Source organism: Hyla sarda, chromosome 12, assembly GCF_029499605.1.
Source record: "Hyla sarda isolate aHylSar1 chromosome 12, aHylSar1.hap1, whole genome shotgun sequence".
Taxonomy (NCBI): domain Eukaryota; kingdom Metazoa; phylum Chordata; class Amphibia; order Anura; family Hylidae; genus Hyla; species Hyla sarda.
Genome location: NC_079200.1, coordinates 27,430,555 through 27,445,988, shown reverse-complemented (window position 1 = coordinate 27,445,988; position 15,434 = coordinate 27,430,555). Strand labels below are relative to the sequence as shown.

Below are 15,434 nucleotides of genomic sequence, written 5' to 3'. Positions count from 1 at the left end.
AATCCTTTCAGTACTTATGAGCTTCTGAAGTTATGGTTGTTCTTTTCTGTCTAAGTCCTCTCTGATGACACGTGTCTCGGGAACCGCCCAGTTTAGAAGAGGTTTGCTATGGGGATTTGCTTCTAAACTGGGCGTTTCCCTAGACACGTGTCATCAGAGAGCACTTAGACAGAAAAGAACAACCTCAACTTCAGAAGCTCATAAGTACTGAAAGGATTAAGATTTTTTTAATAGAAGTAATTTACAAATCTGTTTAACTTTCTGGAACCAGTTGATATATAAAAAAAAGTTTTTCCCTGGAATACCCCTTTAAATAAAAACAATGTTTCTTTTAGTATCTGAGCACATGATCCTCTAAAACTACACAAACATTCTGCACTAGCGAATACACCCAATGACGTTCAGTACCTGATATCTACTGATTCGCTCCTGTTTGATCTGTTCAAACCTGCGTTTCAGTTCGCTCTGGCGCTCTATCCTCTTCTGAGCTCTCCCAACGTAAACCATGCGTCCATTTATCTCCTTGCCGTTCATTTCTGCAACTGCCTGAGGCAAAATACGTTTTTTTTTTCAGATTAATTGATAACAAAAATCAATGTTGGTTTCGATCTTCTGTAATACTCAGGATGGAGGTTAACCTTCCCTCTTCTATTGCAGACAGCGCAGTGGACAGGGCCGGCTCCATCTATAGGCAAAATAGGCAGCTGCCTAGAGCGCCCTCTTGATGGGGGTGCCGTTCTGCCCTCCGCAAGAGTTATTTCTCCAGGTCCTGACAGCCGCTAAACTATCACCCGAGTAGTAAGGTGATTACATGAGAAGGGGGTTTGTTACAGTGTGTCACCCAAGTAGTAAGGTGGGGCGTGTCAATGGGAGGAGTCAAGGGGGCGGTAGAAGTAGTTTTTGCCTAGGGATGGCAAAAATCCTTGCACCAGTCCTGGTAGCGGGGAAGGTTCTGCAGCAAGCTGCCTCATCTGCAGATATTGGTTTAAACGGGAACTTCACCCCTAGATATGTTATCCACTAGCCATTGGATAGGGGATAACATGTCTAGGGGCAGAGTACCCCTTTAAGCTGAAGTTTCTGTGGTGTAAAAAAAAAAAATAATAATAATAATGCCTGAAATTGGTTAAAATATGGTTTAACTCAGGGAACCAAAAGTATTAGTGGAAAGGAAGTAATATTAAGTGTTGAGCGTTAAAAAAAAAGCTTTTACATGGCATATTTTTTTGCAAAGACAACTATAAAAGGAATTGTTGAGCGAATACTTTTTACAATGAAACAGGTTGGGCAAAAGCAAAAAAAAAAATATATGAATTTGCCTCGATAGCTCGTTCTAACTGATGTGCCCGCTGAGGTAGTCGGGGGCTGCCGCGGTGATCCGCTCAGCACTGATCGGCTAAGCTGGGACTTCCTAGTGGCGCACTTCACTCCCTGGCTGTCAATCGAATCCAGCTCTTTTACAGCAGTGCATCCAACCAGAGAGCCTTCAGCTGTTGCAAGACTACAACTCCCAGCATGCCTGGACAGCCAGCTGTGTGGGTATGCTGGGAGTTGTATTTTTGCAACAGCTGGAAGCACACTGGTAACTGGTAAACACAGGTCTATACAATAAAAGAGTTGGATCGGTCAGCCAGCCAGGGAGTGAAGAGTGCTGCCGCGTACCTCACCGGCTTATAGCGTATTTTTCCGCCGTATAAGACGCACTTTTTCTTCCCCAAAACTGGGGGGGAAAAAGTTGGTGCGTCTTATAAGGCGAATACACACCTATCGCGGCGGTCCCTGCGGCCATCAACAGCCGGGACCCGCGGCTAATACAGGACATCACCGATCGCGGTGATGCCCTGTATTAACCCTTCAGACGCGGCGATCAAAGCTGACCGCTGCGTCTGAAGGGAAAGTGACACTAACCCGGCTGTTCAGTCGGGCTGTTCGGGACCGCCGCGGTGAAATCGCAGCATCCCGAACAGCTTACAGGACACCGGGCGGGACCTTACCTGCCTCCTCTGTGTCTGCACCGTGCCGTGCCCTGCATGGCCGGCGCTCTCCGTCGTCGCGCACGCAGTCCCATCATCCAATAGGAGCAGCGTACGTAGCGACGTCATGGCGGCGACGGAGAGCGAGGATACCGGGCAGCAGAGACGTTCCGGAGCGACGGCGACACCACGGGGACGCGGCGGACAGTGGTCTTCAACCTGCGGACCTCCAGATGTTGCAAAACTACAACTCCCAGCATGCCCGGACAGACAACGGCTGTCCGGGCATGCTGGGAGTTGTAATTTTGCAACATCTGAAGGTCCGCAGGTTGAAGATCACTGTCCTATACTTTACATTGTATTTGGTTCAGAATCTTTATTTTCTAGATTTTTATCCTATAAAATTAGGTGCGTCTTATATGCCGGAGCGTCTTATATGACGAAAAATACGGTAACTTCTGATCACAGTCGGTCTCAGGACTGAAACCTGATAATGTCTGGACAATATGTCCAATTTTTTTTTTCAAATCACACTAATGCTTTACAATGGTTGTCCAGTGTTAGAAAAACAGAGCTGAGTTCTTCACTAAAGTGAATGGAGCCAAGTTCTAATACCAAATACAACCTGAGGACAGGGGAGGTGCTGTTTTTGGAAGAAATTAGCTCTCAATTCAACAATTCACTAAGCTGATGCAGATGTAATACCGGACAGGAGCACTTACCTTCTGCGCCTCTTCATGATTCCCAAAATTAACAAAGCCAAATCCACGTGAGCGTCCGCCATTATCCATCATTACTTTTACACTTAAAGTGTTTCCTAAAGAAGAAAACTACTTTTTTTTATTTATATAGAGACATTGGCCCTCAATTTACTAAGCTAAAACCCACTAGTTTGTTGGGTTTATCAAGTTATTTTGGCGCATTGTGTCTGAGACACGTCTCCGTGTGCACCAGGAAAATCCGACTAACCCCCCCATTGCATTGTAAAAAGCCGTAAACCAGGCGCCGTCTGTTGCAAAGGGGGAGTTACTGGACCAAAAGGGGCATGGTTTTACAACCCGACCTATTTACTATTGAATTCACAGAAAATCCTGTGAATAATTGGTTGGAAATTTCCACCTAGAAAAAGCTGATCAAAAAATGTTCCCGAATCCTCATGTCGGAAACAACATTACACAATAGTAACAACTCAACACACTCAGTAAATGAAGGGCATTGGGGGAGATTTATCAAAACCTGTTCAGAGGAAAAGTTGTCCAGTTGCCCATAGCAACCAATCAGATCGCTTCTTTCATTTTTAACAAGGCATCTGTAAAATGAAAGAAGCGATCTGATTGGTTGCTATGGGCAACTGGACAACTTTTTCTTTGCACAGGTTTTGCTAAGTCTCCCCCATTGTCTCCCATGACATTGTGGTAAAAAAAAAATAAAAAAGGGATGACAAAAAGATGTAAACCGGTTACTAGAGATGAGCGAACTTACAGTAAATTCGATTCGTCACGAACTTCTCGGCTCGGCAGTTGATGACTTATCCTGCGTAAATTAGTTCAGCCTTCAGGTGCTCCGGTGGGCTGGAAAAGGTGGATACAGTCCTAGGAAAGAGTCTCCTAGGACTGTATCCACCTTTTCCAGCCCACCGGAGCACCTGAAAGCTGAACGAATTTATGCTTGACAAGTCATCAACTGCCGAACCGAGAAGTTCGTGACGAATCGAATTTACTGTAAGTTCGCTCATCTCTACCGGTTACTAAAAACCCCACAAACTTGTCAAAAGTTTTTAATTGGTTGCTGTTCAAATGTTCAGTTATGATCAGTTGGGATCTAAACTAGGGATTGGCCGATATTCACGATTTTCTAAGTTATCAGCAATTACCTTGCCGATAATGCGAGCGCTTTAAATCAATGAACTGCAGCGGCTTTTGCGGGGCCAGAGACCGCCGCCTGCTTCTCTCCCACTGCCTGTCCTGGGGTCCTGAGTCCAACCACCGCCGCTGCCAAATTGCCTCCCCCGGCCTATCCTCTGGCCAGAGACCGCCACCTGCTTCTCTCCCCCTGCCTGTCCTGGGGTCCTGAGTCCAACCCCATCCCCGATTTTATAATTACCTGTTCCCGGGGTCTGCGCTACTCCTGGCTCCTGCGGCGTCCTGCGCTGTTGCTGTGCGCTGCGCAATGACGAGTGATGTCCTCAACGTGACGTCGCCGTCAGTGGCCCGGCGCACAGTGACAGCTCAGGATGCCGCCGGAGCCAGAGGTAGCACGGACCCCGGGAACAGGTAATTATAAAATCGGGGATGGGAGAGGCAATAGGGCAGCGGCGGTGGTTGGACTCAGGACCCCAGGAGAGGCGGGGGGAGAGAAGTGGGGGGCAGCGGCGGTCTCTGGCCCGGCAAAAGCCACTGCAGTTCATTGATTTAAAGCGCCCCCGGTGGGGAGGGGGGAACTAAAATGTACGGCTCTAAAAAAATCAATATCGGTCGATCCCTAATCTAAACACTCAGGGGGAGATTTATCAAAACCTGTGCAGAGGAAAAGTTGCCCAGTTGCCCATAGCAACCAATCAGATCACTTCTTTCATTTTTGCAGAGGCCTTGTTAAAAGAGAAAGAAGCGATCTGATTGGTTGCTATGGGCAACTTTTCCTCTGCACAGGTTTTGATAAATCTCCCCCTCAGGCCCTGACCGATCAAAATTTCTTTTTCTTCATGACCGTGTCATCTAAGTCCACAGACGAAGGCTGTCTGGGCATGCTGGGAGTTGTAGTTTTGCAACAGCTGGGGACGCCCTGGTTGGGAGATTTATCAAAACCTGTCCAGAGGAAAAGTTGCCCATAGCAACCAGATCACTTTCATTTTGCAGAGGCCTTGTTGAAAATGAAAGAAGCAATCTGATTGGTTGTTATGGGCAACTGGACAATTTTTTCTTTGCACAGATTTTGATAAATCTCCCCCATATGTATTCACAAAAAAGGACGCTGGAGGAGAGAGCTTTATGCCTTCTGTCAAGCATGACGGATGAAATGCCATCGAACTGCTATTAATAATACCTTGGTGCTGGTTGAGATTTATACACTGCATTAAAGGGGTACTCCGGTGGAAAACAATTTACTTTAAATCAACTGGTGCCCGAAAGTTAAACAGATTTGTAAATTACTCCTATTGAAAAAAATCTTAATCCTTCCAGTACTTAGCTGCTGTTTACTACAGAGGAAGCTCTTTTCTTTTTTTAACTTATTTTCTGTCTGTCCACAGTGCTCTCTGCTGACACCTCTGTCCATGTCAGGAACTGTCCAGAAGCAGTTTGATAGAGGTGTCAGCAGAGAGCACTGTGGACAGACAGAAAAGAAATTCAAAAAGAAAAGACCTTCCCCTATAGCATACAGCAGCTGATAAGTACTGGAAGGATTAAGATTTTTTTTTTTAATAGAAGTAATTTACAAATCTGTTTAACTTTCTGGCACCAGTTGATTTAAAATAAATTGTTTTCCACCGGAGTACCCCTTTAAGACAAATGTATGGCATTGTGTTACATTGTCATCCCACCCCCTGTTGACAATATGTTGTACTTAATATCATGCAGCAGAACAGGATTCAAAGAACCCAGCAATGCTTACAGATTCCAAGCTTTTGCTTTCCAGTTAAAAATGACATCTGAAAGAGCTGGACACTATAGGGCAGTGGTCTTCAACCTGCGGACCTCCAGATGTTGCAAAACTACAACTCCCAGCATGCCCGGACAGCCAACGGCTGTCCGGGCATGCTGGGAGTTGTAGTTTTGCAACATCTGGAGGTCCGCAAGTTGAAGACCAATGCTATAGGGGATAAGTAGCTGATCTCGGAGAGTCCGAACAATGGGACCCCCACAATCTATGGAAGGGGCCCTGGCTCTCACTGAGGAGCACGTGCTGCATATGGCACATGCACCATTAAAGGGATATTCCAAGAAAAACTTTATATTTATATCAACTGGTTCCAGAAAGTTAAACAGATTTGTAAAATATTTATATTAAAAAAAATCTTAATCCTTCCAGTAGTTATCAGCTGCTGAAGTTGAGTTGTTGATTTCTGTCTGACAACAGTGCTCTCTGCTGACACCTCTGCTTGCCTCAGGGACTGTCCATAGCAAAGTTTGCTATGGGGATTTGCTCCTTCTCTGGACAGTTCCTGAGACAAGCATAGGTGTCAGCAGAGAGCACTGTGGTCAGACAGAAAAGAACAACTCAACTTCAGCAACTCAGTACAGCACTCAGGCATCATCTGCGCTCCCATAGAAATGAATAGAGTGCATCTACCTGCAGATGACATGGGGAGTGTCAGGGTCCTGTTCTAGCAATCAGCTACTTATCCCCTGCTGTATTTCCCTCAGGCAGTCAGATCAGAGCCAGCTTTGATAGATATAGATTAATATATATATATATATATATATATATATATATATATATATATATATTACTTTAAACAAGAATAGTTTTTTGGGGGAAATTTTTTATTTTCATATTTAAGGTGTTAATGTCATTAAGAACATGGGAAAGCGGGTGGCATTGAGCTCTAACTTCTATTCAGGGAAAAGGTTGAATTTCCCGACTGGTTGGGGAAGCCGCCGGCTTCCTGAGCTGATCCCAATCCCAGTGGGCCTCAGAAGTGAGACACGGTGTGATCAACTTATGACATTTCTGAGCCACATGTGAAGAGTTGTTTTTCATGAAAGTAATGCTTTAAATGGGCACGGTCAGATACAAAAACTTTTGATATGTTGTAAAGCATATATAGCCAGTAGGTTTTGTAATCGCTTTCATTAGAAAATGTTCAGTATTTTTATACTGAAAAAGCCAGTCAAACAACTGCCCCCCCTGCCTACTTCGACACATACTAGTCCTGCTGTGTCCATGCATCATCACATGTCATGGACACACTTCCTTGATTGACAGCTGTGAGTGCAGGGCTCAGAGCTGGAGGAAAAATCCTCCCACTGTCAGCTTGTGTCCCGCTACTGTCAGTGAGGACAAGCTGGGAGTTGTAATTTTGCTAATGCTAAGGGAGATGTGAGCAGACAGCATACTGAGGGAGGGGGCGGAGACCTGCACAGTGAGGCCACGCCCCCTCCCTTTGAGAGGAATTCAGACTAGTGAGCTAAATTAAAAGTGTAATAAAAAAATAAAAGGTGCTAGACACAAAAATTAGATGTACATGGTCAGGATTAGGTACTGAGTGATATATAAAAAAAAAAATTTTTGTTGGATCTGATGGGTACACTTTAACCTTTTGAAATCAAAACATGACATTTTTATACACTCAGAGATTCATTAATAAATACAACAAAATGTGTTTTTTATAATCATAATTTACCAAACAACCCCCCCCCCCCCCCCCCCACCAGTTCCCAAAAGTTCCAGCAAGCTGGGTAGCCTTAGAAAAAAATAATAAAAATTATATATATATATATATATATATATATATACCGTATATATATATGCTCTATATGCTCTTATCTCATCAAATCAAGTGAGGGGGGGGGCATAACAGGTTTCTTCGTCTTAAAGGGGTACTCCCAATTTTTTTTTTTTTTTATTCCATATGCCCGAGCTTCTGCTATTAAAGTAATAAACTTTAACTCACCTTCCGGCACTCCGCCAGTGCTGCCGAGACTGGTCTCCTGTCCTCCGGGCCCGGTCTTCTTCCTGGTTTTGGAGCCTAACATGTCACACTGCCCTTATTTACTCGCCGACTGCAGCAATGTCCCCCCTCGTCCAATGATAGGCCTTCTTTCTGGTGCCTGGGCCTGTTAAATCACACTGCCGCTCAGCCCATCACTAACCAAGGCGAGACATTATAAGTTAAAAAGTTGATCATTTTAGTGGTGGCAGTCCAGGCATACAGGATAAATAAAAGGGAGTACCCTTTACAATTCCAGATCACATCATCCATTATGGATAAACCCTCTGGAAACTCAACAATTTTAACCTTAAAAATAATACATCTGTAATGTAAAACACACCCCCAGCCGAGATATTTTAATATGCTCTAGGTGAACTCAACAGGAAACAAAAAATATATATTTTTCCAACTCTTCTAATCTCTTGGTCATCACTTTCATTTAATAGGGAGAGAGAACGTAGATCGTCGTAGATGGTACCTAATCCATCAACATCAGCGTGCACATTTGGCCACCGCTCCAACCACTCTCTATATGTACTTTTTAAACATTGCTATGTTCAGCCCCACAAAGAATAGATGGAGCAGAGTTTGAGAATGCCAATGCTGTTACATTCACTTGGGGGACACAGGACCACTGTTCTAGATCAAAAAGACTCAAGCAGTCAGACCCTCCCCCACGCACAATCAACTAGATAATAGGGAATAACCCCCTTCCCGCCAGTGAGCGTAGGGTAATGTCCACTAGATGGCCAGGCACAGAAACTATGCCCATGTCATATACAGTGGAAGGTTTTCATATACAGACAGGTTCCTGCCACAAACACCAGGACCAGAGCTTGCAACCACCTTGACGTGACCCCACATATGGCCACCAATTTAAAATTATTTATTTTATATTACAGGCAAAGAAAAAGGGGATCATGCCTAAAATACCAGGTAAATACAATGCTACAATACTAAATACAATGTAGGGTTTAATTCTGGATTTAGTGACAGAAGGATACAGTAAGCATGGGAACACATCAAATGACTTACAAAAACATGGCAAACAGCAACTGGGGTGAAGAAAACCTCAAGGACCAGTTGAAACAAAGAAAGACCATATGGAGTGGATAATAGAGGAATGGAATAAGGTAATTTTTCCAACAAATCAAATTTTCGGCTTTCCCCACACTTGCTGAACTAATGGTTAGATGGGGTAGTGTTCAAGCCAGTGTCTCACATGGAAATGTCTCACCTGGAGGTTCAGTGATAATCTGGCAAAAGGCTCAGCAAGGCTGGAATTAAGCAGATTTTTGTCTTTGTGAAGGAAGCATGAACCTAGCCAAGTACAAGGTTATCCTGGAAGAACACCTGCTTTCATCTGCTCTGACAAAGTTCCCCAACTCTACGATTTGTTCTTTCCAGCAGGACAATGCTCCATGCCATACAGCCAGATCAATCGAGGCGAGGATGGAGGACTACCAGATAAAGACCTTGATCAAATGGAAGATGGATGGCCACAAGAAGTGGCACAAAGTTATCCAACAGCAATGTGATTGCATGCATGGTAGAGAGCATGCCAAGACACATGAAACCCGGGTACGTCCTGGGAGGACCAGCCTTGGAGCAGGATTCTGCCAAGATCCTGCTCCAGCTAATATCAATAGTCAGGGGCCACAGCTAATAGCCTGCAGCGGTGAGCACCAAGCTTATGAGGGACCTCATTCCAGAAACATACTGGTGCTGGTTGGGTTCGAACAAGTGCAAAGTGATGGGCACTACACACGTATATGGCAGCCTTGATACAGCACAGCAATAATACACATGGTGAGTAGAATCCTTCCATGGGGTGCCAGACATTAGCAGAACCAGCAATTCCACAAAACATCCAAAAAGGATGGTAGTCTCCTTCCCTCCCTGCACCTGGGTGAACTTTACTTGTATATGGACAAGACATCGAATGTGTCCGAATCTGTTGTATACATGGATATCTCGTCAGAATTTTCTTCATTCCACATGGCGAGTGCTGACATGCTTTTTTTTCCTTTTTGGATGTTTTGCTGGTTGGGTTCATCGGGAGCACCACAGGGTGATCGCTGGGTCCCAATCAGTTGACATCACGGCTGGAGAGTTCCTACCTGCCTCTGTTGTCCGATCTCTGCTTCTCCAGGCTACTTTGCAGACTGAAAAAGCAGAACACCTGCCCTTTAGAACTTTCTAGGTCTTTCTGTCCGGCTCCACAGTAGTAACAAAAAACAACCCAGGTAAGTAACTTGATCCTAAGCAGGAGTATAAGCAATACCAAGATAAACAATGCATATGGAGATCAATCAAACTTTGCGACAAAAATGCATTACATTTAAAATAGCGCATAAAAAACGGAAACATAGTATGACAGATCCAAAAGAGACTACTCCATAATAGAACAGACTGAAAACTATAAATAATAGTAAAATATGGTCAAGCAGAGCACAGTAAAAGTGCAGTAAGTGGATACACAAAAAAACACCCTCTGGCAAGAGGCCAAAGAAAAACAGGCTCACATTAAAAATAGAGACTGTGCAAAAAGGTATACATGTGAAAAACAAATGCTACTAAATAACCTGCAATCATAGGGCTAACACATAAAAAGTGCAATTCAAAAAAAGCAACCTAAGTTAGTAAAGTACCGTACATAATAAAGAAATATTACCAAGTGGTACAAGGTAATGGAAGATTCCTCCATCACTGAAGCCTGCTGGGGGACCACTTCCGCCCTCACATGGTTGCAGAGCTGTGATGAATAAAAGACCTCAGGCTCTGTGCATGTTTCAGTCTGTGTTGCTATCAGTGAGGCTTTCCTGCAGCCTTCAGTCTGTGCAGCTTTCTGTGAGAATCTGTGGAGCCTTCACTTTCTGTGAATCTGTCAATCAAGCTCAGTGCAGAGAAGCACTTCACTCCTGCCAGGCCGGGAGGAGACCAAACTCACTGTATTAATTGTGGCAGGAAACAGAACAGAGCCACCTAGTGGCTGCTTCTTATATTACATTTTAAACATTTATGTTGATAATTTTAAGCAAGTGAATGGGAAGTCTCTGCTAATTACACAAGGAAATTTAAATTAAAAGTTTTATTTGGTGACAGGTACTATATTAACCCCTTAACCCACCATGATGGCATTAAGGGTGTAAAAAGCAGGCTTAGGGCTCCATACTCAGCAGAGCAGTCAGAGAGCAATCTCCATTGCAAGCTATTTAACTGTTTAAATGCGTCATCGGTGGTATAGGGGTCAATTCATTCTACTGGCAACCCAAGGCCTATACTAGGCCTCCGTGACTGCCATGACTGAGCTATTATATGTGGATTGTAAAAAAAAAGTGCTGATCTGTTAGACCAATGTAGTACTATATGGTTCAGAAATTACTGAATGCATGTTAAAAAGACAAACCAATCCCCCAGAGTATTCCTTGACTCTTCATTGGTCCAAAAGGTTTTTCCCAGCTTAGTAAATGTTGGCATATGGCTTGCGTTTCCTGACCAGTAGTGGTTTTACTGCTAGTACCTTCACAGATTTTTCCAGTATAGCCACGATCCTGTCCAGTCACTTAAATGGGGTTGTCTTGCAGTTCTCTGAACAGTAGGTAGATAAGTGTATCAATGTGTAAAGAGGGTCCCCACAGGCAAATTACACAAGATCCCAGTGAAATGGGATCGCTCTACCCTCTTGTTTACCCTACCTAAAACTATTTTTTTTTTTTAGATATTCATTAGGAAGGCTAGCACAAAAACTCTTTAAAATACCTATATCGTCAGAGTATAAATTAATGTGTACCACAGGGCTGAATAGTGTTATACATCAATGGTGCTTATAACTGTACACAGTGCTCATGCGCCAGTCCCTCGCTACACCCGGAAGTACCTCTTTCTGAAATCTCGCTACTCCCGAGTGTAGCGAGGGACAGGCACATGCACAGTTATACTGTGCAGAGTGCTCTCCCAACGCACAGCTCTCACGTCATCAGGACGTAAAATCTTCAGCGCAGGAGCTCTGCAGACAGAGCGCTGCACTCAGGGGGGAAATGAATATGCAAACAAGGGGTGGTGGGGGCGGGGGTACGGCCTAAGGCCCCTTCCTCTGGAACCCAAAGCAAGTCTGCCGGCGTGGGACCCGCCTTCGGAGTGCAAATGAAGGCCAAAATTACGGAACTTTAGCAGACAACTCGGTGGCAAGAAAACCTAAAAAGTAAGTGACCCATGTATTGACTCCGGTTTACCCACACTATAACCCAGTGTATTGGGTTTAGTGTTGGTGAACTGGCTGACCGTTTTCCTTTAACAAACCTAGCCCCCCCCTGACATGTTTCGCTCAGCCGAGCGTCTTCAGAGGTCTGGTCTAACCGTGGTACATTTTGTATTCTGTGTCCCCACAGGCATGACCCACTAGAGAATAAGGTTATTGCACATCCCTGCAACATGCCATAACACTATAAGACATAAATATCCCTTTAAACAGGAGACAAACTGCAACATGGTCACCCATTTTATATTCACGATTTTTAATGTGTTACATACCAAAAGCAGAAAAGATTTCCTTTAACCTTACGTCATCCATATCTTCACCAAAATTCTTTATGTATACATTAGTGAATTCCATGACCTTTGCCCCATATTCCATTTCTCTCTCCCTCCGCGATTTAAAATGGCCAACAAATCTAAGGATCAAAAAGAAGTGTAAGTAAGTATCAGGCCAAGTAGAGATGAACTGACAAGTCCACAAGGAGTGAAATAGCTGCAGATTTGTACAGGTTAATGCAGTACCGGGTATGTGGGCAACATTTCTCATCCATATGCTGCAGAAACTTACCCCACACAAGGTGACCTGCCGGAAAACAAATTTTCACCACTTAGTAACAGGCCATTTGTTAGACTAAAGGTACCCATACATGTGATAACTGGCAGATGAATATTAATCTGGCCAAAGACTTTGTCTCCCGATTCCTCCATAGACCCGAAAGTGTTCACATCACATCCATTCCGAACTTTATAAGTCTTAAAGGAATACTCCAGGGAAATTATATTATATACACACACACTGCCTTTGTTGTCTTCTCTGGCTGCTTGATATTCTTTGCCATCCTTCTCTCCTCTTGCCTAAATCTCCAAGCTATCATTGCAGCTCTGCTCTACAAGCCAACAACCTCCTGCTCTGAGCAGTAGAGAGAGGTTCAGCGTCTGATTGTCTAAGGCTGCACACATCTTCCAGTTCTCAGCACTAATGAGAGCATGACTCATCAGTGCTGGCCAGAAACCATGTGGTCTGTTTCTAAGGAGGGTGGGGGCTGCTTTCACAGAGGGATTTGGAAAGAGTAGATGGCTGGATGATGTCATTCCCTCACTTCATTCATGTTAGTGACAACCAAAGAGTGGAAACTGCTTTATATAGCTAACAAAATAGGTTGAGGAGAGGGAAAGGATGGGCTTTGGGTTTAGTTCCCCGGAGTACTCCTTTACGAAGTAACCAAGGGATTTTAGGGACTAGTATTTCGGGTGCGATTCAGAAGTTTTTCCTCTCTTCTCAGTTTACATAAGTACCCTTGTTTATATTTACCCATGCTTTTAACCATGATTTATGTTGCCTTTTTACCTTCCTTGTCTGGCCATAAGCTTTGAGAGATTTGTCCCAATAAAAAGTTGTGCCCCTCCAGCTAGCCAAGCATTCATGTGTCCTGAATGGAAAGATGAGAGGTAAAACAGATCTACCAGATCTCTCTCCAAGAGGGATCCATCAGCTGTCAGGGAACAGCTGGAAAACTCCATACACAGTAGATATCCAGCCCTGATAAAAATTAGCAGGTTTAGCCAACTAGGGGACTTTAATAAGGATGTATTCACACTGTCTCAGAGTAGTATTTATCATGCAAAGACTGCCAAGTTTAAAAACACAACAGCATCCTGCACAGCATGTATACCATTCTATGGAACTGCACAGTCTATGCTATTCCATACAGTGGGTCTTGAAGTACACTGCAAGAAGCCAAACAGACTATTTTGTCCTGCCCTGGAGAATATTGGTCTGTGGATATGTTTATTTAGAATTCCTATATCATACAAGACACTGTTAAAAGGAGTACTTTAAAATTTAAAAATGTATCCCCTATCCTATATACTCGAGTACAGAGATTGTGTATCTCCAGTGCTACCACAGAGAATGTGTGAACCCCACATTTGATAGAGTCTTGGGATTGTGTTCCCCCACAAGTCCTTTTGATAACCCAATGTAAAAACAAAACAAAAAAAAGCAGCATTTTTAAACTTCTACTTAACACAGACCGTTTGTTTCCTTCTTGATGTAATGCCCCAGAGAGCAACACCACAATTTTAAAGAGACCATCTCTATTAACCCCTTAAGGACCCATGACGTATGCGTACGTCTCCGCACCCTGGGCTTTAAGGACCCATGATGTATGAGTACGTCATGGCGTTTTCCGGTCTCTGCCGCTCACCGGGCGGAGATCGGAACGGCATGCCTGCAAATGCCGAGGGGGGGTCCCAGGACCCCCCCATGTCGGCGATTGCAGAAAATCGCATGTCAATTCAGACATGCGATTTTCTCCTATACCGGGCTGATCGTGTCTCTGGTGACCCGATCACCCGGAAAATTGTGATGATCTGAGCTGTCAGTGACAGCCCTGATCATCTTGCAGGGTAGGAGTGAAGTCGCAATGCTGCGATCTCCTCCTATACCCTGCCATTAGTCAGAATTGATTCTGACCAATGGCAGAGCAGGACAGTGGGACAACTGCAACTCCCAGCATGCCCAGACAGCCAGTGGTGCCCAAACGGTAACCCTCCAGATGTTGCCAAACTACAACTCAGCATGCCTAGACTGCCAAGGCATGCTGGGAGTTGTAGTTCTGTAACATCTGTCCCTTCAGATTTAGCAATTTTCATGACATTTTTGAAAATTGCTGCTCTACTTTGAAGCCCTCTAATTTTTTTCAAAAAGCAAAAATATGTCAATTTTATGATGCCAACATAAAGTGGACATATTGTATTTGTGAATAAATAAAATAACATTTATTGGGAATATCCATTTTCCTTACAAGTAGAGAGTTTCAAAGTTAGAAAAATGCCAAATTTTCATGAAATTTTGGGATTTTTCACCAAAAAAGGATGCAATTAACGCCGAAAATTTACCACCAAAATAAAGTAGAATATGTCACGAAAAAACAATCTCAGAATCAGAATGATAACTAAAAGCATCCCAGAGTTATTAATGTTTAAAGTGACAGTGGTCAGATGTTAAAAAAAATGGCCGGGTCCTAAGGTGTAAAATGGCTGGGTCCCTAAGGGGTTAAAGGGGTACTCCGGTGGAAGAGATAACTTACCGGTTAATCTGTTTTTCATTAGCTCATGACAGCACCCCTGGAGCAGACCTCCCACCGCAGGACAGGAAACCAGGGAACATAAAAAAGGGACCCGCCTCTCCACACCTCAGTTCAAAGTGAAGCACTCCAAAGGAGCCAATAATCATAGAAAATGTTCATTCTCTAGATACATTAAACTTTCATTTATTTTTATTTTTTTTAGGGCAGGATAAATGAGGGGTGTTGTCATGAGCTAATGAAAAACAGATTACCCAATAACTTTACCTAATCACTCATGACAGCACCCCTGGAGACTTAGAATAGTAACCAATCAGGGTGGGACTACCACCTGAAGGACTTTACGCCCAAAGGAAAGATCAGAAACAAGATTTATCTGCAACCTATTAGATTTTTTTTTTTTTTTTAAAAAGCATGTTTTGGGACCATGTAGCTGCCCTACAGATCTGGTCCAAAGAGGCTTCA

At 43.8% G+C, this 15,434-nt stretch overlaps 1 protein-coding gene across 6 annotated transcripts in view; it reads right to left on the bottom strand.

Annotated features, from left to right (window-relative positions):
• Window positions 1-15,434, bottom strand: part of PABPC1L (poly(A) binding protein cytoplasmic 1 like) — a 63,782-nt gene that overhangs the window by 22,631 nt on the left and 25,717 nt on the right. For all 6 annotated transcript variants that reach the window (XM_056548507.1, XM_056548501.1, XM_056548504.1 and 3 more), the window contains exons 6-8: window positions 12,157-12,296; window positions 2,696-2,790; window positions 409-546 (exon numbers count right to left, since the gene is read on the bottom strand). In XM_056548507.1, the coding sequence (XP_056404482.1) occupies window positions 409-546; window positions 2,696-2,790; window positions 12,157-12,296 (373 nt within the window). The remainder of the gene's footprint in view (window positions 1-408; window positions 547-2,695; window positions 2,791-12,156; window positions 12,297-15,434) is intronic.